Source organism: Ammospiza caudacuta, chromosome 7 (genome assembly GCF_027887145.1).
Source record: "Ammospiza caudacuta isolate bAmmCau1 chromosome 7, bAmmCau1.pri, whole genome shotgun sequence".
In the NCBI taxonomy this organism is placed as follows: Eukaryota; Metazoa; Chordata; class Aves; order Passeriformes; family Passerellidae; genus Ammospiza; species Ammospiza caudacuta.
In genome coordinates, this window is record NC_080599.1 from 40135251 (window position 1) to 40158197 (window position 22947).

A 22947-nucleotide genomic window follows, 5' to 3' on the forward strand; every position below is an offset into this window, starting at 1 on the left:
CTCACAATATTCCACTGCTGAGAAGAGCTGGACTTTGTCATCCTTGTACCTCAGCTGGAAGTAGCTGTAGGCTGCTATCAGTTCATGCCTTAGACCCTGCTGGTGAAACAGCTTCTCCATAATTCCAACATTCCCAGCTGCCAGAGGGTGCTGTGCATTGAGCCCAGCCAGGCTTCACTCCTCAGGAAAGCAGAAGCTTCTTGACCAAGCTGTTGTCAACTCATGCTACACAAACAATTTGTGCAGTTCTGATTTATGTGAAGAGGCAGGAACACGGATTCCAGGATACACAGCTTTGCAAAAAATAGTGAAGCTCACCACCATGGATGGCTGGGAAATTGCCTTCAGGGGAATTCTGGTGCAAAGCCTGCAGGGGGAGGATGCTGGCCAGCAGCACTGACCTGGGTTAAGCCACTCTCTGAGATGCAAGCCAAGGTCTCAGCATGACATTGAGATCCATCAGTGCTGCAGCTCTCAGGGGAAAACCACTGTGCAAGTGATCCTTGTTCATTAGGCCTGTTAAATACAGATGGATCAGGGAAGAATGAAGTACAGCAGGCTTATTAATGTTTCTTTAATTAGTAACAGAACAAATATGTTTGGATTTTGATTATTTTACACAGAGAATATTGGAATGATGCATCAGGTGGTTTTGTGTCCATTTTGCTCTGTTTTATTACCATGTAAAAATATACATCTGGTACACAAGATTTAAAAAAATATTTTCACAACAAAATAAGTGCTTTGAGCACTAAAAATTCACTTGTGCACATTAATGTTGGCCTAAACATTTACATTTTCTAGCCACATCCCCTCCCTATCCCAAAAGTGGGCAAACCCCAGACTATAAATATTATCTGTGTCAGATATAGAAAACTTTCCCAAAAAAAGAACAGGAAACATAAGCATAAAAATTCTGTGGCTCAGATGAATTGATTTTCACTCCCCCAAAACAATAAAAAAGGAAAAATAAAAATATTTTTGTCAAAATTAAAATGGCACAAGGAACACAACACTAATTATCAGACACTGCAAGCAGAAGGGGAGGAAATTTTGAGACATGATACCTTTTGGAGGAGTAATGGCACAGACCAGGAAGCAATAGTAAGCTTGCAGGTGGTCAAAAAGGTTTCAGAATCACAGAATATTGGGTTGGAAGGGGACCTTGAGTGCAGAGTAGTGAAGATATCTCTTATGAGTCCTTCTTCACCTGCTGGAAGGTTTGGTTATGGAAAACCAACAGTTTCTATAACCAGCATTTGCCCATCTTGAGCCAAGACAACACTTCAGGAAATGCTGACGTGTTGAAAATGTCATTTTCTGGCAAGGGTCTCTTCCCACCAGTTTTTGAGATTTTCTCAGGTAGTATGTGCTGATCACACTGAATAGTGACCTCGTTCACCTCCTCAGTCATGGGGGCACTTCCCATTAGTCCAAGCACTACTGGATGCATCTTAGAACATCATCAAGTCCCTTCTTCCAAATGTGAAAAATCCCTTGAAGGGAAAAATGGTCCCTTTGGTAAAGCATGAATTAGGGCAGAAGGAGACATTCACAGCTCATGGTTAAAAACAGCACATCAACAGCTAACCATGTGAAGGCAGTGGGATGAAATGCCACCAGCTCTGCAGGGCTGATCTCAGGTGTTACCACAAACCCACTGCCTGTGGGAAAGGTAACACCTGGTAGCCAAGGTCACACCTTCTCACAGGGCAGGAATTGATAATGAAACATCTGAAGATCAATGTAGCTGAGGACAAAACAAGAGGGAAAGTTGCTGAAAATTTGATGTCAGATTGAGTCTTAGAAATCAGAGTGTGCAAAAGTAAACCAACTTGCCTCATTCTCCAGTAAGTCAGTAGCTTTCTAAAACAGGAACCATACAACAGGGATTGGTATCTATTAAAAGAAGAAAAATCTGTCCAGAGGTTCTTGAAAAACTTAGAATTCAGTCCTGGGCTGAAGAGGCACTTCTGCAGTGTTCATAGGTCAGTGAGCTGGAATGCCCAGAGCAAGTCCTAGGGAAGAGGTTTCCCACCACAGGTCTGTCTTGTCCCACCAGACTCTGAGTGATCCAGCTGAGTTCATCTGCCAGGAGACTTCAGTGGCAAATTCGTTCTGTCATTTCTTTCTGCATTGAAGGGGGAGAGAAAAGAAAGAAACAGTAAGTGCAAAAGACAGGTTGGAGTAGTGTGACGTGTCAGGCAGTTTGGGAGGTGTCCAAAACCAACCCAGGGAAACAACCGTGGGAGTCCTGGGGAGCCTTCTGGTGTTTCCCATGAGAGCCCTCCTGGGAACTCAGCTGCCTCAGCAGCTCCATCCTGGCACTCTCCCCCGTCTCTGTGGCACAAGGTTATTTTGGCTGTGCCCTAGCCTTGAGAGCAGTCCAAGGAAAGAGCTTTGGCTGAGATATTGAAAGATGAAGGTCCTGCTCCTGGCTCAGCTGCAGAGTAGCCACACAAGGTGATGACACTCTCAGAGCCCTCTTTGCAGCCTTAGGAGATGGGACAAGGAGCAGCTCCCTGCTGTCACTCCAGGAGCTGACCACAGCTCACCCAGAGGACCTGTGGTTTCAGCAGGGATCCCACAGTCACACTGAAATGCAAATGAGTGCTAATAACAGGGCCACAGGAAACCTCCAGCTCTGTTTAGGATTACAGACTTTTCTTTAGCCAGAATGGCATCATGCCAGCCACACTGGGAAGGTGTCCAGCTTTCAGCTGGTGGAAGATGGTGTTTGTCCTTGCCTTGAAAAGCTCAACTAGCATCTTGTAAATCCTGAAGTGAGGAAAGTGTGATTCTGGTTCACTGGGTTCGTGGCTTGTGAATCTGTGTGCCCACAGATTGGTCTTCCTCGTGCACCCCAGGGGAAGGTTTGCACATTAAAAATAGATTGGAAGTAGGACTGATCTGTGGAGAAGGAAGATTGCAACTCTGAAAAAGAGGAACTAGGAAAGGATGATGAACCTTGAATAACCCCATAAAAGTTCCTTTAGTTATATAACCAAGGGAGACAGAAGCAGCAAACTGATTTTCAGTGCTGAGAACTTTGTTTTTCAAATCCATCAGGGATGGTGACAAAGAGGGTTTTCCTATAGGAGTAACATACAAAATCACTTGAGTTCAGAACCTGGCCATCTAATGAAAAGTTGGTGCTCTGCCACAAAATCACTTTGCAAACAGGAAATGTTTGCAAACATCTTGAAAGGAAAAGAAGAGGGTGAGAGGACTGTGCATATCCTCTTGCAGCAGCATTGCACCCACCCCGCTAGCACAACACCAGGCACTAAAGCAGCCATGAACAGGGGGCACTGCAGTGACCAGAGGGTTGATAAGTCACCAGTGAGGTCCTCAGCCAGCCCCAGATGTCCAAGGCTTTTCTCACACCCAGGAAATCCCCACAGCTCTGCTTTAGAGCATAACCAGTGGAGCCCTGCCAGTGTTGCAGCCCAGCACCACGAGCTGCCCTCATCAAGGAAGCAAGTGCATGGCTTCTCTCTGGCCCCATCTTCCCTGATTTACTGAGAGAGTGGTTCACTGCCTTTTGCTAGTTCTGCCATACAAAGGATCTCATTCTCAGTTCCCAAGATTTGCAGCTAAGAAATCACATCCCACAGAAGCTTGACAAAAGGGAAATTGAAGCAGCAAAGGGAGGTTCAGCCAGGAGAAAGCTCAGAAGTCTGTCATGGGATTCATGGGGACTAACTAAATGCAAGGTTAGGACAGCTGTCTGGGCTGATGAGGCAGCCTGGTTGCAGGGACACTCATACACACCTAAAGCAGCTCAGTGCCTGAGGGGAGGAGGCCCTTCCTCCCCCCTGGTCCTTCCTCTCAACCCTGTGGTTGGTTCTGCTTGAAGGTTGGATGGCAGGCAATGAGACACAGATAGACCAGGGGCAAATGTGTCTCATTTCCTTGTAGTTTAGCAGTGGTTGCCTCACAGGGAAAGAATCTGTTCACCTGAGATTTATGGAGACCCATCAGTCATCTCATGTTGCATGTGAGTCACTGGCATTGAAAGCCTATTTAGCAAAGTCAGCCTCTGCCTTGGCTGCCAGGTGTTAATTATTTACATTAGCAAGCAGCAGTCCAAGGAGATGACACCTCTGTGGACTGTACAGCAATGCTGAAGAGGTTTGTCATGAGGAACACTGACAGAGGACAGGCTGATGCTGAGCTGCCATTTTATGGAGCTGAGGGCCATTGTGATAATATGTGTTACAACTGAATTCTACAAAATAATTAAAGTCGAGACTGTTGTCATTCAAGTCTCCCCTAATTAGACCATCACCTCTCCATCCCCTTAAATCATAATTAGAGCAGATAGGCCGAAAAATGACTGAGACAAATGAAAGCACAGGAGCAAAGTGCTTAGCACTTAGGGGCAAGGGCATCTCCCCCACCTTCAGATCTTAAGCAAGCAGCTGGAACTCTTCTCAGCTCTTTCTTGGATTATTATATCCTCTTGGTCTTCCCTGACTCTCTGCTGCTGAATATAGCCTTTTCTGAAGCACAGCCCTTATCACAACATGCCAAAAAAAAAAAAAGGGTTTCCTATTAATTCTTTCCCCACTGCAACATGTCCTCCCTAGGTCAGACTACACTCAACCTTGTCTGTGACAAACCTGCTTCTCTTACAAAACCAACTATGTGCATTTTCTGCTTTATGAGCCCTGGGCTGTCTGGCCTCTGCTTCCCACAAATCCTGCTGTTGTCAAGGGCTCTCACCTCCTGCCTGACTAATTGCTTCCCAAGGGAGGCTGTAGGGAAGCTGGGAGATCCAGTGAGGCCTCTCCAGCATGGCCTGGACAGCTGTTGTCTGAAGCTGTGTGTCCTATCAGGGCTTGCCTTCCCTGCAGCCTCAGTGTAATTCACACTAGGATCTCAAGCAGGGAATGCTGAAAGAAAAACTATGGAGAAGAGACTTTGGCTCAAATCTGACTCCTGGAAGCCAGCTGGGCACAAGTGGCTGGAAACAGTTTGATGTGCAAATTGCATTAGAGCTACCAAGTCACCATGGGGACACTACTCTGTGGGGTCCTAAGGGTATTGAAGTTCAATTCACAGACATAACAGCAGAGGCAAAGGTTAAGAAAGGATCAGTGGTTTCCTTGGTGCTGCTGGGAATTTCTCTCTCAGAGCGCCAAGGCTGATGGTCCCAGGACAGAAAACATGACTGTCTGTCTGAGGTAGGGTGGCCAAGAGAGTCCAGAGAGGGTCAGCACTGCTCGGAGTCCAGCCCCGATCCAAACCTACCAGTGCTGTGTCCTGCCCACACCACTCACCCTCCACCTCCCCATGGCAGGGCCATCCTTACCAAAGGCTCCAGCTCCCTGTGGTCAATGAGGCTGAACTCCCTGATGAAATAGTAGAAGTGCTTGTAGCAGGTGTTGACGTGAGCCTCAGCACCCATGTTGATGATGCTGTCAAAGTGGTGGATGTAGACATGGACAAAGACACGGAAGAGGCGGGTGAGGATCTTGGTGCAAACTTGCTGGAACTGCTTGGGGAAGGGAACACCTGCAAAGCAGAAGCAAATTGGAAGCCATATGAACATTTTTTAAAAATAAACCAGTTAGCATTTAAAGTCTCTGTCATGCTTGACAGGCAGTCAGATGACAAGGAAGGAGACCCTTGGCTAATGCCAAGAGTGACACTGGGGCAGTGTGCCATTGAGCTCTTCTCACATATTCCCTCATTGCCCAACCAGCAATTTCACACAGGCATGGGCTCAGGATGTGGAGAGTTGCCATAGGAGAGAAAAAAAAGTGGGTTTTTTTTGAGGAGGCTGCAACTCTCCACATCTGGCTCAATCCAGAGGAATCTGGCAGAAGATCCTTCTGCCCCTTCTCCCTGCCTTTCCGTACAAGCCTGCACAGGTACAATGTAAGTCAAATTGTATTTACCCAGGTCAATGAACAAAGCCAAACCATCTGCCACCAGAAAAGATACCTTCCTCTGAACCCAAAAGCATGGCTTGTACTGTTTTCCTTCCTCCTCACATCCTCACACATCACTTCTGTTGCATCAGCAGAAATGGATGGAGTTTCTACCTTTTTCCTGATCCTTATTTCAATAAAATGTCTCATTAAATCAGGAAGAAAACAGCCCATCTTAAAGATGTTTAGGTTTTAAACTAAACATTTCATTGTGCCTGTATAATCCTCAGATATCCTCATAGGCTGGGACCCACCACATCTGGCTCTGTACTTTCAGCTTTGTCCCACACAAGGACACACTGTGGGATATTTCTATCCTTTTCAAAACACACTGCTATCACAATGAAAATCTCAGGGTGTGATTCCATCAGTGCCAGCAACCTTGGGGTAAATCTCTAAAGGAAACATGGCTTTGAAACACTAAACTTTTTGGGTTGTTGTTTTGTGGGGGTTTTTTTGTGAGGAGGAGAATGAAACAACTGATATTTGTTTTCCTGAGGCTTCTTTCTCTCCCCAGAGCAATTCAATGCAAATACAAAAAGAACAAAATAAAAACCTTCCTTCCCACGGTTATACCAGCCTCCTCCCTCAGCTTCTTATTAATGCAGCACATAACCTCTCGAAAATCCTTCCAAACAAACTCTGCTCAACCATAGCCAGCTCACACATTCTGTGCACAGGAAAGCATCAGAAAATCTCTTAGCTAAAAAATTAAAAATGGTAATTTTATCTTTGAATCTTTCTCACCAGCCTTGCTAGGCAATTAAAGCTGGTTTTTTTCCCCAAAGGCTCCTGGCAGTTTTGTTTCCCAGCAGCAGTGCCGAGCCCCTCTCCTCTGTGGGTGGCAAACACAAAGGTTCTGTCCTTCCTTCACACGTGGAGCCTGTTTTCAGTCACCAGGGCTGGGAAGGTGTTGGGTTTGGAACTCATAAAATAATATTATTTTTGGTCTAAAGTAGAGTCACCCTGAGCAAAGCCCAGTTTCCCTTTCCTACATGCACACTGCTGGAGCAGAGGGTAAGGTTAAAGCATCTGTGCTCATCCCACATCTGGATGTCCCAGCCACCCTTTGGAGAAGGACACAGACCTTGGCTCAGCATCACACAGAGGTGGTTTTGAGACTGATTTGTGGACACTAATCTGCATAACCACAAGCACACTGCAGCCCCAGGGCTGCTCCTGCAGCAGGGACCTCAGCATGATCTGTTTCACCACCAGCTCTGGTAGAACCCATTAGGACTTTTCAGGAGAGGTGTTCACATCTGGCAAAGTACAACCAGGCTGTCCCTATGCCAGCACCTCAGGGATGTGACTGCAGATCTGCCTCTGCTCAGCACCCTTGGCTACAGAGCTCTCCTTGCCTGCTAGTCTGACACAGGCAGGGAGCAGAGAGCTCTGCAGGTTCCCCTGCAGGCAGGAGGGACACAGTGCTTTATCAATGGCTCCCCTTGAGCTTTCTGCTCTGAGTGAGGATTTGCTGAGCAAATAAAAGCTGGAATCACCCAGCTGGGGACTCAGACATGCCATTAGGGTGGCCCTGCAGACCAGCTTTGAAGAACTAGTTAAGAAACTTTTTTTTTTTTTTTTTTAATAAAGCTGATCACAGCAAATAATTGCTGATGAATGCACATTTCTGGGCAGTGGCTGGGGAACTGGACACACTGTCCCGGACAGCCTGTCATCTCTCTAGGACCAGAAGAAGCCAGGATCTCAGCAATGCCCAGGAGCACACAGGAAGGCATTTGCTGCCTTCAGTTTGTCACCTGTCCCAGTCACCAACTGCCTCCCCAGTCAAAGCAGGCAGTGAGGGAGAAATCCAAGCTGACCATCACTGGGAATTTATTGCCAAACTGCAAACAGTGATAGGGAAGGAAAGCAGCAACCCTCAACCCAGTCCTGAGCTGAGAAGGAAATAAGCTCAGAAAGTGAACAGCAGATCAAACAGATCTCAGGCTCCCAGGGCTGACAGCACCTATGGTGCAGATGTCAGATGGGCCACCTCCAGACATGGCAGATGGTGACAAGTGGCTTTCCACAGCTTTTGTCCTGAGGTTAGCCAGGAATTGTCTTGTCTCATACATCTGTCACCAGCAAGTCCTCATGGACATGCTGGCAGCTGAGACTTAGAGAAGAGACACCTCCAGCTGCATGCTGGGTTCTCCAGAAGCAGCTTTTGTATCAGGGAGCAGAGATTTAGCTTAAATCACAGAATCAGAGAATAGTTTGAGTTACAAAGAATCTTTAAAGGTTAGCTAATTAAAATCTCACAGTCACCAGCAACTATGTGAGTTGTTGAACTCCTAAACCTAATGATGTATGGAAAGATACCATCAGGCTGCCAGGACCTCCAAGCTCACTTCTGGGCTACTCAGCCACTGTGTTTCACACGAACCAGGATCATCGGAAGCTCCCCGGAGCTGAGGCTGAGCTGCCCTTCTTTGTGTCCATCACCAGGTGTCAGTGTGCGGCTGTCCCCTCCAGGCACGGCCAGGCTGCAGCGGTGGCTGCCTGTCACTAATGTCACTAATTTCTACAGGTCCCGTGCCAGGACATCCCCCTCATTGAGGTCCTTTGGGATGGCTCGGGTCCGGCTCTGATTCTTTCTCCCCACAACACCCTCGCTTGCACACCTGCCCAGAGAGGCACAGCAAGGTCCTGTTTCCTGTCCCCATGCTGCAGCCAGGTCTGTCTCCTGTGCCAGGATCCTCAATACAGGCCAGAGATGCTTGACTGGACCCTGCATCTGGCACAGGGCTCCGTGCCAGCTGATCAAAGCACTTCCCCTCGGGAAGGAAGCAGGGCGGATCTCTGACATGCAGATTGCCTCTGCCAGCAGCGGTGCCTCGCTGCTGATTGCCTTGGACTTGGAAAGAAACCCACAGCAGCCCCAGCAGGCACTGGCCATGCTGGTGGGGAACTGGAGAAACACCCCATCCCCTCACCCAGAGCTGAAAGAAGAGACTCTGCAGTAAAGGCTGCCTCTGAGAGCAGCAGAAGGATCCGGCATGAACGCGGCTTGCCCCGGGTCAGCGCGGCTGCAGCGGATGTCCAGCAGACAGCACATGTGACATCCTCCCCAGCACGGAGGGGACACAGCCAGGGCAGGCCGTGTCTCCTCCCTGCAGCCAGCACGTCCCGGCCAGGGGACAGCCATGGCACAGGGATCTGTGGCCACACGTGCCCCTCCTGCCCGTGCGGGTGCTCAGCCCCACACTGAGCTCGCTGCCGTTCCCACCAGGGCTGTTCTGGCTCCTGGGAGGGGTCACTGAAACAGCGACCGTGGAGTGATGGGGCCCCTTCCCCATGCATGGAGGGGGACAGCTGCTCCCCACAGGGCTCCCACCTAGGAGTGGGACACTGGTGGCCCTTGCTCAGGGAACTTGCTCCAATCTTGAAGGTGGCACATCGTGACACAAACCAGAGGCAGTAGCAGATGGATGAGACAGAGGGATGAGTCCAGTGGGACAGGCCCTGCATGGCTGAGGTGTCCTCTTAGCAGAAATACAGCAGGCCAGGGGAAAGTCAGGATGGACCTCCAGGTTGGACAAATCACCCCAACCGGGTGACACTGCTTGGGTTTGCTTCTCCCTCCCCAGCCCTGAGCACCTGCAGAGACCAAAAAACACCATCCCAGCTCATCCCATTGATAGTGGTCTGACTGCCCTAGGGGAGCAGAATATCACAAAACCCACCTGGACTGATTTAAAAGCACTGAAATTACATTTACATTTACTTTCCAGCAACCTTGGAGAAAGCAGCAGCAGATCCCAGTCTGGCAGGCAGCAGCCCCCCTTTGACTGTTCTTGCATGATGTTTGGTTTAGATATTAGGAAGAATTTCTGCTCCAAGCCAAGGCAAAAAGCTGTAAGTACAGCAGGTACAATTTCACTCCAAGCAGAGTAACTCACAGCCCTGAAATGAATTGGCACCTTTAGTTTGTCTTGGACGTTTTGCTTGAAAATCCCAAGATATTATTTAAAGCTCCAAGGAATCTGTTTTCCCCACTCTGTGCTGATTGCTTCAAAACATAAGGCAAGCATGTGTAAAAGGAAATGAAAATGAGAGGTAACAAAGTGCCTGCGCTTAGGGTGAGGGACTGCCAAAGGATCCTGGATCTTTCCTGCCATCTCCTATCCCCAACACTTGTGCACCAGCCAATTTAATTTTTTCATGGTGAATCAGTACTGGGAAGCTATTTTGCTTCTTGGCAATTGTATTTTTTTCCTCTGCAAATGCAGTAATTCAGTGAACTTCGTGATGAATTGTTGTTGTTATTTCTCAATTTCATTTTGGCCACTGTGGTGTTCAGTGATTCATTTTTCCTAAAAATAAGTGTTTAAAGCCCTGTTTAAAACTAATGTCATGATGGCAGCTGCAAGCTGGTGTGGTATTAATTTTGGAAGAAAAAAAGCAGGGGAAAAAAACCTCAACAAATCACGTAAAAAAGAGCCAGCTGAGAGAACACCAATAATTAGCTGAATTCTGAACATTTTTCTCCTGTTGTTATGGCAAGAAAGTATCGGATAATTTCGCATCAGGTTTTCTCTGGTTTTTATAATTGTTCTGGAGCTATGCTTGAATGACAGGTTTGAGTTTTGAACAGCTTTCCAAGAACTGTTACAAAACCTCCCGTGGCCAGTGCTCTGTTGAGCCACGGGCAAATCTGGCGGAGAGCACGGGGTGCTTCCAGCACTGGGGCTGCTCCAAACCCTGTGTCTGCACCCATCCAACAGCAGCGAGGCTCCAGCAGCCACCATGGTGCTGGTGGAGCACACCTGGCCTCGTGCAGCCAGCCTGGTGCTGGCCTGAGCAGTGCAGACACAGCCATGGAGCCTGGAGAGCCACCCAGCCATCCCTGCTCCTCAGCACGGCACTGCCCAGCAGCAGCTCCCTGAGACCAGGCACCACGGGGCACAATGATTACAGGGAGGAGAGGAGATTTCCCAGCTGGTAATTTGTTCATGGATGTCCACTCACTGAATAAATCTACTGATATAGTTTTACCAGCTGGTGAAAGTACACCTGTAGAATCATTTATTCATCTCCCCTGCGTGGGGAAAATGCTTGCTCTCTGTTTAAATGTATTTTTCAGGACAGCTACATTGGTTGGAAGAGTGGAAACAAAGCACTAGCACACACCAGATGATATGGGTTGTCTGGGAAGGCTGCTGCTCCTGTAGATTTATAGCCACCATGGCAGAGCTCAGGCCATGCAGGGATTTGTCTCATCTTAACTGGCTGACAAACAGGTTCCCACTCCAGAGAAAGGATTAGACACTGGAATGGAGCCCTGCAGGTAGATTTCCCTGGGCATGGGGAAGGCACAGAATCTCTCCCAACCCTTGCTGTGGAATGCAGGGGGCTTGGCAGCCCCCCAGACCTGCTAATAATCTCCACCATAGTGATTTTCTGCTGGTGCCATCCCAGGGCTGCAGTACTGCTGGTTAACTCTGCCAGGTCACAAACTGTCTGCTGGTGTCGGGCTCCCTTCCTGCCATGTGGGGTGCCAGCTGTCCCTCTGGCCTCACTGCAGAGCTGCCAAGAGCTCTGTGTCACACAGCTCGGCTAAACCAAAGGTGTTTGTCACTCTGCTCCCCTCCCACCTCTGACTTGTGCTGGAGGAGCAGATGCTTTAATGTGCAAATCAGCCCAGCTCTGCTCTGGTCGCTGCAGCTGTGACCATTTACCCCATCAAGGGGTCCCCTGTGAGGCCTAAGGACCCTGTGAGCCCACAAATGAATCATCTCTACTCATTTCTAGCTGAGCCACTCACTCTGGGGTGAAAGATTCCCTCCTCTGACCCATGAGATACCTCTCAATTGTCAGGAGCCTAGCAGCAATCATGAACTGCTTCAGGCTGTGTGGCTGTTGGATGCAGGAGGATGCTGAGGTTAGCCTCCAGCAATGTTTGTGAGTTTGGGGAACACTTGCTGCTTCTAAAAACAAATTTAAAATGAAAAAGTCTGTTTTGTCTGCGGTCAGGTGGCCTTAGCCAGGGAAATCTTTGTGCTGGGACAGCTTTACTGCACATGGTAAAGAGGGGCCAGGAGGGGAAGCTGAGCTGCACACAGCCCATGAAACACTGAGACAGTGGGCAGCTGTGCCCAGGAACCTCTCCAGCACAAGCAGGAGTGAAACAAACCTTCAAGCTAAATCCATCTCTGCTGCTAACATCCAAGAGTCTCACCACAACTCCAAAGCATGACATTTGTAATTTCCCCTCATCACCTCATCAAGCTCTTTTCCTCTCCTTAAAACAGCTCACATCTTCTCTGTGTCCTCTCAGTGCCTTATTCTCCTTGTCCTGGGTCTTTTCCCAAGGGCTTGCTCTTTAGAAGAGAGGTTAAGCACCTCTGTTTGGCCACCCTGGCCACTGTCCCTAAGTCCCCCATCCTGGCCAGCCTCCTCTGTCATCCAGTGCATTTCCCTTCAGCCAAACACTCCATCTTCTGAAATGCCAGAGCTGCCAAGCAATTACCAATGAGCAAGAGCTGCCAAGCAATTACCACTGATGACAAAGTGCCACCAGCTCCCTCCTCCCTCTGCCTCCCCCAACAGCCTTTCATGTGTTTTAGAGTGCCACCTCAGCCTGAGCTCCTTTTCACTTGTGTGAGGCCAACACCACCAAGACATGCTGACACAGGGCCTGAAGTCAATCAGGGGACATGAAGGTCCCCACAACAAAAGGGCTTGGAAAAGGGACTCCAGGAAAGCCTTGGAAGAGAAGAAAATGGATTTGACCCATGTTCATCTCCAGTCATCCTGGATCTCACCCAGAACTGCCCCTAAACTGAAATGAAAGGAGAAATGGAAACCAGCCATCCCTCCCATGTGCACAACTCAGACGGAGAAGTGCCAGAAATGAAGTGAAAACCACCAGGACCATGACTGTATTTGGCTTTTGTACCTCAGAAACGGAGATGTGGGAGAGCAGGGGGTGCTGCAATGTCCCTTCCCTCCCATGGCTGGCTGCTTTTTGAGGTGTTAATACTCCCTGTGCACCTTGACTTCCCAGAGCAGTGTCAAGCAGCATCACATCCCAAATCCTACCTGAAAGGCCTGAAATTGGATCAGGACACTCCTTTCTGGCTGGAGGGAAAGCAGAGTAAAACAATGCTTTTAATGGCATGCAGATCTTCTCCTTGGGGACAAGCCACCTCAGGAAGAGGAACACCTACCCTGCTCCCTGTGGCTGCTGTCTCACCCCTCAGCAGCAGCCAGAATGACCAAGGACTGTCCCCAGCAGGGCTGGGACTGCTGGCCCAGGGTATCCTGCACTGACAGCTACACCTCCAGCCTCCTCTGTTCTGCAGGGCATGGACACCACTGTACCCACGAGGGAAAGGTGCCTCCATAGCACAGGGAATGCCCTGGTGAGTCCCAGGGACTGCCTGTCCCACACACCCCAAAGGCATCATCCTGCCTGTCTTCCAGCATGAGCAGCTGGCACTGTGCCACCCTGCCTGTCCAGATCACCAGCAAGGGGAAGAAGCAGTGAGTGCCTGCTGCTCTGGGTTTCAGGGACTTGTCCCACCCTCACTCCAGGCAAAGCCAGAGCGGATCAGGGGTCTGGAGCTGTCACCCCATCCCAAAGCCAAAACAGTTTGGCACAATCAGGCTGCAGGCACTGCCTGCCCTCTTGCTTGCAGAGACCCATGACCCCTCTCAGCTCCAAGGGCCAGAGACTTTCCTTAAAAAGGCACACAGCTACATGTACAGCACAGCCAAATGGGGCTGCAACAGTGAGTAATGCCAGTAATCCCACAAAGACCATTTTCCTCAATGTTTCCCAGCACATTAATGAAAATCTTGACCATAAGCTGCACTGATTTCATAAAGCTCTGTCTGCTTGGCAAACAAAAAAGGTCAAGCAGACTTGCAAAGCTATGCCTTTCCAGCCCCAAGCTCCTTAAATCTTTTTTTTTTTTTTTGCACTCAAGTAGTTTCACATTCTGTCTGAAAAACAAGTTCTCCAAGGCATGACCTGAGACTCTGGAAGCCCCATCAGCTCCAACCCTTGAACTCATCTCTCCAAATGACAAAAAGCAGCTAAGTAGCAGCTAATATCAGCCTTGGCAGCTGCTGAGCATTGCAGTCAGCAGCAGAGGGGTTAGTTTGAAAGCTGTGCTACCTTTGGCAGCTGCTGCAGGCAGCTCTTTTTGAAGAGGTGTATCTTACACCCTGGGCCTTGGCAGTGGCAAGGCCACGTCCTAGGGACATCTCTGCTCAAGCAGTGCCTGAGCTACCTGGCAAAATGTGAGGTCTAATCAGGGCTGAGATGGAAAGGGGCTGAGGAGCAAAGCAGCAAGGGTTGGATCTTGGGAACATGAACCTACATGGAAAACCAGAAAGAAACTGAGCTGATTAGTTTAGAGGAAAGCAGAGATGTGATGACCACCTCTAACCGACTCTGCAGCTCAGCCTCTTGAGGAAAGGCAAGGAAGCTAATGACCTACAAGCCTACATTTCTCACAAACACAGAATAAGTTCAAGCACAGAAAGGGAGAACATTGTGTTCCACATCCCCTAGTAGTAGGATGAGAAATCCCAAACTCAGTTTGGAGCAAAAGGGTGTGACACTGAGAAACACCAGGAAAGGGAAACACCACAATACTTTGAATCACAAAGTTCATCAATACCAGCTTGGGAACCTGCACCAGTAACAAGCCCATCTTTCCTGCAGGGAACCAGAGCCCACTCACCTATCCTGGTGGGGAAGACGTCCTCATTGTTAATGAGCATCTCGATCCAGTCCATCAGCATGCACATGTACTGTGGGGCCGACAGCTTGGTGGGCTTCTTGTACTTGCTGTCATCCTGCCACCTGTACTCGTACTTGAGCCCGCCGGACATGATGGGGCAGCTCCTCTCGGTGCAGTACTCGGACATGGTGCCGTAGATGAGGTTGATGCGGTTGAAGAAATCCACCACGTGCACGGCGATCCAGTCGTTGATGCTCTCGCCAGGAGGCAGCTGCACCACTGCCTTCAGGTCCAGCCCAGACTTGAGGGAGGCCTGGGCTTTCTTGTACAGCTCAAAGCGCTGCGTGCCCGGCTCAAACTTCTTCCGGGGACGGAAGGTTTTGTCTTTGTTGAAGACTTGCTTGAGACACAGGGCCATTGTGGGCAGGGCCAGCCAGGGTGAGGGCAGAGGCTCAGAGCAACATGGAACCCAGGGCTGGGGTCTTCAGGGATGGAGGTTTCTGGGAGGAGAAGGAGACACATTTCAGTCACACATGAAGACAGCAGCATGCGTGGACACACTTGCAGGGGTTTGCACCACTGACCCCACTGCTCTGACAGCACGTGGGGACACAGATTTGGAGTGAGCTTCTGACCCCTTCACACCCACCAGGGTGACCTGGAGCAGCTGCTGCCACCTCACACAGCAGCTCCTGCCACATGTGCCCCATGCAAGGCACAGACAGAGCCCTCCTCTCTCCTGAGAACCCCAGGAGTTTACCAGGCTCCAGCCAACTTCTCCCTTCCACACTTTTACCAACAAGTGCTGCAATAAAGTGAGAGCCATGATATCAGCAGAGCTCACCAGTTCAAGCAGTCCCACTCTGGTGGCCTTTTCCTCTCCTGGCAAAGGAGAAGCATCTCTTTCCCAGGGACTTGTCAGTACAAACAACCCCTGACCCTGCAGCAGCAGCTGGCAAGCGAGGCCCCGGGGACCGCGCTGCGACCACAGCTGGCTGCTGGTTCACACAGCCCCAGAGCCAGGATCAATGGGAAAAGGGGGGATTATTTCTGTTGTTCTGCCTGGTGTGTTTGTCCAAAAAGAACAAAACCCACATCCGAAGGAGGGAAACGCAGCCCAGCACAGCAGAACAACGTTGCCAGGATGCCGCCGGCTCTCCCGGCATGCACACAATGCACACGGCAGCCCTTGGTGGTGCAGCTGATGATCCAGGGGACTCCAGGGCTCAGCAAAGTGCTGAGCTCACCCCTTCCTGCCCAAGAGCAGCAGCACAGATGAGGGCTGTATTTTCCTTTTCCTCCTTGAAATGCAGTGGAAATCCCATCCACCCAAGGCTGTCCTGGACAGGCTAGAATTGTGTGTTTTGTTACCTGCATTAATCGCCAGTGGTGTTAATGTGAGACCAAGGCCTCCTTGTGCTAAATGCCTTGCTGAGGCTTAGGGAAGAGAAAGTCTTCCAACAGCCTCCCTCTGATTGGAAGAGATGGAGAAGCAGTTAAGAAAAAGGAAGGAAAACATTTATGGAAAAGGGAAGTGACTGACCCAAAGTCACGAGCAGGAGGGAATTGTACAAACCTTGGACAAACATTCATCATTAAAAAGATAACTTTAGCCAAAAGCTTGTTATTTAAATTCTATTTCCTAAACTCAGTCCTGAGCCTGAGGCAGGTCCTACTTTGTGATCAGCTAAACATCTCTCAAGTGAAATCCTCTGCTCCCCATAAGGCTCACCCCAGAGTCATCACTGGGAGGGAGCAGCACCTAGTGATCATCCCAATTCCTGCAGCATCTGCCTGCAGGGATTTCTGCACTGCAGCCAGCACATGCTGCCAAAGCCCTCTCATGGATGCACACCCTGGTGCTGGTGGGAAGCCCAGCATGAATGCCATTAGTGCACAACCACAGCCTTTCCCACAGGCTGAAGCCAGAGCTTTGCCACTCTTACACAGCTCACAGCACAGCGTGAGCCCCACCACGTTCTGCTGTACCTAGATACAAAAACCTGTGTGTTTTTAGGTGCTTTCTGCCCCTCAGAGGGGGTCACAGCCACCACGCAATGTTATGCAGTATGACTTCAACACCAGAGTATCTGCAGACCTTCCCCATCTCATGTAGCTGGGTGGGATTTCTAGAGCCACATCCCTGTCACCCTCATTTATTTTTGGGCAATGACTGGGGGCTGTTTCTTGGACGCTTTTTCTTCCCTGCTCCAAGCAACTGGCTCCAACCATGACAAAGAGCTTGTTTCCCACTTCAGAAAAGAGCACAATCTCTCCAAAATGCCAGCCAATGCAGCCTGCATGATGTCATGACTCCTATCTGTCCCTCAGGAATGGCCTGTGCTACAGCAATCCCCATGGATCCCATGGGAGGCCAGAGGACTCTGGGCACAGTGAGGCTCTAAAGAAAAGCCCTTATCCAGGACTTCCTGGATTCCACATATTCAAGCACATCCTGTTGATAACACCTCTAAAAAAAGCCTTCTGGGGAGTTTGCTAACACATAACACTCTCAAAGGCATGTATGCATACATACATATATATTTATATATAACCACTGCAAGAGGGTTCCTAATTTGTTAATGGAGGAAGTGCTGGGATACCCTCAGGGTGAGGCACTCAGCAGGCTTTGCCCACAGTGCAAAGTGGGAATGATGGGGCTGAGCAGTGCCTGGCCCTGCAACCAGGCTTCCCTGGAGTTTCAGCAGGGGAAGTCATGCCAACAAACATTTCTCTGTGTCACCATTTCTGCTGGCCTTGGCTCCATCTGCTCTGCTTCAGGAGCTGTTGCTGTCTGCACACTCCTCCATGCAGAGACTGGGCTGTTCCATGGTGATGAGCAGCCACCCTGGCAGGTGACATCCCATCAACCATGTCACTTGCAGGGGCTGACAGCAGTGAAATCAGTTCTCTTTTAGTGCCCACGCTGCAAGTCCTCCGCAAATATTGAGCCACTGGGAAATAAACATTTCATCTGCTGAAGCCAGACCTGTAACTCATCTAAAACTGCATCCCTGCATCATCCACAGCTGGATCTCTGCGCTACTCTCACTCATCAGGCAGGTGGGAATGTGCTTTGTGGTTCAGCACCATCTGAATAAAACACCAGTTCAAAAAAAAAAAAAAGGAGCAACAAGGTTGTTAAACGTCTGCCAGATGTTTTTCTACCATGCATCTGTTTGAGTGGGAATGGAGAGCAAAACCCATTGCTGCCCAAGTGCTTGGAGCTGACCTGTCCCTGAGCCTGCAGGATGCCAGCATGGCAGCACAGCCTCTCTGCTCCCCAGGCAGCAGTTTTCTTTTCAAGATCCTCACCATCACCACCATCAAATCACCAAGTCGTTAAAAGACCTTGTTAATCTTTACTGGAGAAAAATGTTCTCCAGAAATTACATTTAGCACAAAGCCAAAAATACATGCTGGGATTAATGACCTGAAGAAGCAGAGAAAGGCACTGAGCCAAAGAACACATTTGTCCTCTAGCTCACTTCAGAGCTTTCACTGCCCAGAGACATCAATGTAGAGGGAGCAGTGGTGGCCAGGACCAGGAGATGAGACCCCAGCTCTGGCCCTTGCAGATGGGGCACTGAGATGGGATGCACCATCTTGGAGCAAACAGGCTTTGCAAAGTCACCAATGCCTCAGATTCCCCTCAGGCAGAGACTCAGCACCCACCTGTTTTCTGGGAAGAAAACCAAAATCCTTTGTGAATGGACCCAGACACATCCTGAATCTAACTAGTGGAAAAGGGTTCCAGCCAATGCGAAATCAGATTTTCCAGGTTTCCACCTTCATGCATACGACCTGACTGGTGCTCTTCCATCATTGACCAAGTATTTGGGACAGATCCATGCAAAGAGATGGAAAATGGGAAATCTTCCAAGGTTTATGGTGCAAAGTTCAGCTAAGTTTGATGTTCAGGGCTGTCTGTTCCTAGAAATCATGCTGTGGTGCACTGGGGCTTGGGGTGGGGCAGAAGATCCGTCCAAGTGCTAATCTCTGCTCACCCTGCCTGTTTTGGGAAATCCTAAGGGCAAAGTGTTATCCAGCAAGCTCAGGCAGCAACTTCCTACAACATGATCATACAGGTCCCGCCCTGGCCGGTGCCACGGCAGCAGCCTGCAGCTCCCTGCCTTCAGCTCCCACTGCAAAATCAAAGCTTCCCAAGAGGAACCTTGGCAAAGGCTGCAAACCCTCCTCCCCACGCCACAGTTCCCATCACAGCGTGCTGCTGGCACACCAGGGGTCCACAAACCCCTTTCTGAAGCATCTGCAAACCCCCAAATCAAACCTCATATGCTCGGGAGTGGACAAGAAGTGAAGCAGGTGGAGCTGGAGACTCGCCCTGCTGTCACCCTGTGTCCCCACAGAGGATGGTTGGAAGAGGATGAGTGAAGTTTCTGGGAGGACAGAGACTGGCATTTCCCACGGGACATCCACGCTGTGATGTCCTTAGTGCTCACCCCCCATCCATGCTCCCAAAATAGCCTTGGCTTTGAGGAGCTTGGCTACAAACCCAGCTGAGTGGCCACAAATCCCATCCCCGTCCATGAAGGCTGCTGGGCTTCACTCCTACCCCTGTTTTTGCTGCTGGCTTCAGTCCTGCTGGTTTTAAAAGCAGCAGCAGAAGCAAAACTCAGTGGGGTTTAGCAAGAACCAGAAAAGCACAGGGTTCAGCTGTGCAAGGACAAGGCAGAACCACTGCCGGGGAGGTAGCAGGCACAGACATCTGAAAAATGGATGTCCTAGATTGCTGGCAAGTCCAGAGATGAAAGGAAATTAACTGGATGGGAGGGATGCAAGTTCAGGGTCAGACTTAAGCGCTAGTTTCAGGTTTGAGGGTTGGTTTTGTTTTTTTATCTAAACTAGCTTGCTTTCTTTCTTACTTTCTTATCATTTGGAAACCACAGAGGAACACAACAAGGCAAGGGCTTTGTTGTAAATTAAAAACAACTCTGAAGGATCTGTTTAGAAACGACAAAACAAAAAGGAAGAGCAGGCAGAGCTGTGGGAGTGTGCCTTCCTCCTCACAGTCCTGCAGGCATGGGGGCAAGGTCGCCAAAGAAAACCTCTGGGTTTGACCCTAAATAAGCTTTAGTCAGAAAACCAGCAGGGAGGATCAGATAGATGCACTGTCAGACTCCAGGATGGTCACAGTGCTGCTCCCTGCCTCAGTGTCCCCAGTTTCAAAACTGATCTCCCTCCCCAGGCTCCCTTTATATTAAGGGCTGCAACAGCAGAGGCTTCAGGGGAAAGAGTGCTTTGCACGTGTCTCTGGGAAGCACTAACAACCACGAAGGGTAAGGAGAGAGGAAAGCTCTGACACCAGCACCTCCCATGCTCCAGAGCCAAGTGCATCCTCCCTGGATCCACCACAGGACAGTGACACCCTGGCAGAAGCATCTGCCTGGAAACTGCAGTGTTAGCAGCACACTCCAACCCTCGTGGGCAGTGCTACACTGGGGAGCACAATGAGGGGTCCAGCACTGTGGCAACCTGCAGGGAGACTCCAGCTCCCACTGCTTTGGGAAGAGGCCAAGGAGGCAGAGCACAGACCTGTCCAGCTCCAGGCACCTCAGAGCAAAATGCAGGTTAATTATCACATCCCCCTCGGGCTTCCCCAGGGGATCTTGCTTTTGGGGCACCCAGATATCTACTGCTTCTCTGCTTTAGGGGATTCTCCCCACCACAGGTAGTGTCAAAGTCCCACCCAGCCCCATCCCAGATGGAGGAGAAGGACAGCATCAGCTCAGCCACCATGTGCCAGAGCCCTGAGACAGACAGACAGCCTCCAGACAGACAGTCTGCCCAGAAACCTGCAGGCCCCATTTGGCTTTTCACTGCTCTAGGAAGCCTCACTGCCTGGCTGAGGAGTCAGCAGCCCTGTCTCTGAGCTTCCCCTCAAGCCCCAAAGAAGTCCAGATGCAGTTTAGTCTTCAGCCTGTCCTAGAGCATCTCTGCAACCAGGGCTGCTCCTTGGGACTCATGTCCCAAAGACTTCTCCCAGGCAACCCTGAACTGCAGGCACTGCAGCCCTGACCCAGGGGGGGACTGTGGGCAAATGGTGCTTCCAGGGAAGGGAGCACACACATTCCCTCTTTTTACAAGCCTTTTCAGCCTTGTCATCATCTAAGGCAGGGGGGCTGAGGAAGGAGGGTGCTGGGAGCAGAGTCCTGGGGCACTGGCCCCACTCCCTCTGTGCTTCCTGCTGGAGCCAAGCCCCAGCTGGGCTGTCCGTGAGAACGGGGTTATTGGCTGCTGCTCCCAAATATAACCTAAACGATAGAACATTCCAGGAAATGAGCCAAGGCAGAACGCCGGGAGGGGGATCAAGGCCCAGCACATGGGCTGGGGGAACTTCAGAGAAGCCCTGGGCTCTCAGCAGCATCTCCCTGCTGCCAAACCTTCCTTGTGCGAACTCCCCTGGTGCTGCAGAGACCCATGAGAGCATCCATGAGCCCAAATCCCTGGAGCAGAGCAGGACTCAGGCCCCACGCTCCAGCTGGGGACAGCTGCCAGCGGGAAGCTGTGCTGGTGCTTCCCCCAACTCACATGGTGCTTGGAAATCCCCAGCTCGTGAGAAACAGACCTGGATGGCTTCCAGGAACGGGGCTGCTTACACCCGCCCTACAGACGTCCCCTGCTGTTCCCCTGCTCTGCCCTGCTCCTTGCCTGCCTCCCTGCCACACCACCAACAGAGCAGCAGCTCTCTGGCACAAAGGCACCAAAAAAGCTTTTCCCAGCTCACACAAGACACCTCCAAGCAGAAAAGCAAAGCAGCATCTCTCGCGGTTAGAGGCAGCATGTCCCGTTCATTTTAGGCATGATACCCAGTGGGGCTGGGGGCTTTTGGGGGTACCTCATTCCTGGGAGCTGAGATCTCACTGCTACTAGCAGTAACTTGCTGCCAGCCCTGAAAACAAGTGTCCAATGGCCTCAGTGGTGTCCAACAGCTCTGGTTCAGTCCCAAGGGTGATTACTCCGTTGTCAGAGCCGTAATTCCAAACACCGGGAGCTCCAGGCCTGCGAGCTCAAGGAAGAAGACGAGAGGAGATAAACCAGCTGCAGAAAACCCATCTCCGCCGCTTGCTCTCACCAGTTCCCCCGCCCACAACTTTCCACCCTCGCTCCGACACCGGCTAAGCCGCTGCGGGGGCTGTCCCGATCGGGAAAGGCGTGTGCTGCCTTCCCCTGCCTGTCCCCTGCCCCCAGGGACCCCTTTCCCAGCCCACCGCCGGTCATTGGCACGGATCCCTGCCCAGCATCCCCCAGACCGGGGATCCCCGTTGGTATTTACACACAGTGAGTATTTACACACTGACTGCCGGGCTGGGACACCTCGGAGGAAGGGGAAGAGCCTTCTGCAGGCGTCCATGGCCCAGCTGGGTGAAGAATTGCTCTTTCCTAGGCTAATGCCAGCGCAGGTCTCGCCAAAGCCCCCCAGGAGCATCCTCAGGAGTGCGGTGCTGGCTTTTTACCTTCCAGGACTCACCTCATTCCCCGGCACGGCGGCTTCCACTCTCAAACCCCTCCGCTGCACTTTGGGCTCTTATTCAGGAAAAGGAAAAAAATAATTAAAAAGATACAAAGTCCAAGGCCGGCTCTCTGTGGGGACTGCTGGCAGTTTGGGGATCGCAGCAGCAGCAGCGGCAGGGAGAACCGCCTCGCCCCAGCGCTCACGGGGGTTTCGTTAGAGAAGCCGGGGCCGAGGGTTTTTCTCCGGTCAGTGATGTCACATCCTGACCCTGCCGGCAGCTCCAGCTGTCCCTGGAAAACCCGCTTGGAAGCGGGCCTGCCAGCCCCAGCATCCGCCGCCGTGGGCTCGCAGGTTCCCGGGTGGGCGCTCACTCCCAGCCGCGCCCACGCTCCATTCCTGGGCGCTGAGATCCTTCTTGGCTGGTAGCGCCGTGCCCCTGGCTGGCTCCGGCTTTCACCGGACAGCACGGAGCTGGGAAGCGGAGATGAAATCCCGGAGTGTTTTCCCCTCCTCCCCCCATCTTTTCACAATCCCTCTCCCTTCATCCTTCCGCGCTCTGCACACACACACACAAACAGCCGGGGGTTTCCATGCCAGGCCAAGCTGGACGCCATCCAAAACAGAAATGCCGGAGAGGGGAAAAGAAAGAAAGAGAAAAACTTTCTCTGCACAGAGCACTTACTTTCCGTTTCTGTCGGAGGTGGGGTGAGTTGTGAAGCGCGCTGCGGTATTTAAATGCTGCTCGGCAAAGGCAAGCCCGAGCCAGCACGCTCGGCGCCGGCAGGAGCGGCCAGGCAGCGTGGGATGGCTTGGCAGGAGCGGGGATCTG

At 50.8% G+C, this 22947-nt stretch overlaps 1 protein-coding gene across 1 annotated transcript; it reads right to left on the bottom strand.

The window, feature by feature from the left end:
• Positions 1-608: 608 nt before the first annotated feature.
• MOB3C (MOB kinase activator 3C) lies at positions 609-22315 on the bottom strand. Its single transcript, XM_058808677.1, has 5 exons — positions 22134-22315; positions 21501-21671; positions 14642-15141; positions 5318-5520; positions 609-2131 (listed from the first exon to the last, which is right to left on the bottom strand). Exons 3-5 carry the CDS (start codon positions 15057-15059, stop codon positions 2102-2104), a joined length of 651 nt encoding a protein of 216 aa, XP_058664660.1. The 5' UTR covers positions 15060-15141; positions 21501-21671; positions 22134-22315; the 3' UTR covers positions 609-2101.
• Between the last annotated feature and the right edge of the window lie 632 nt (positions 22316-22947).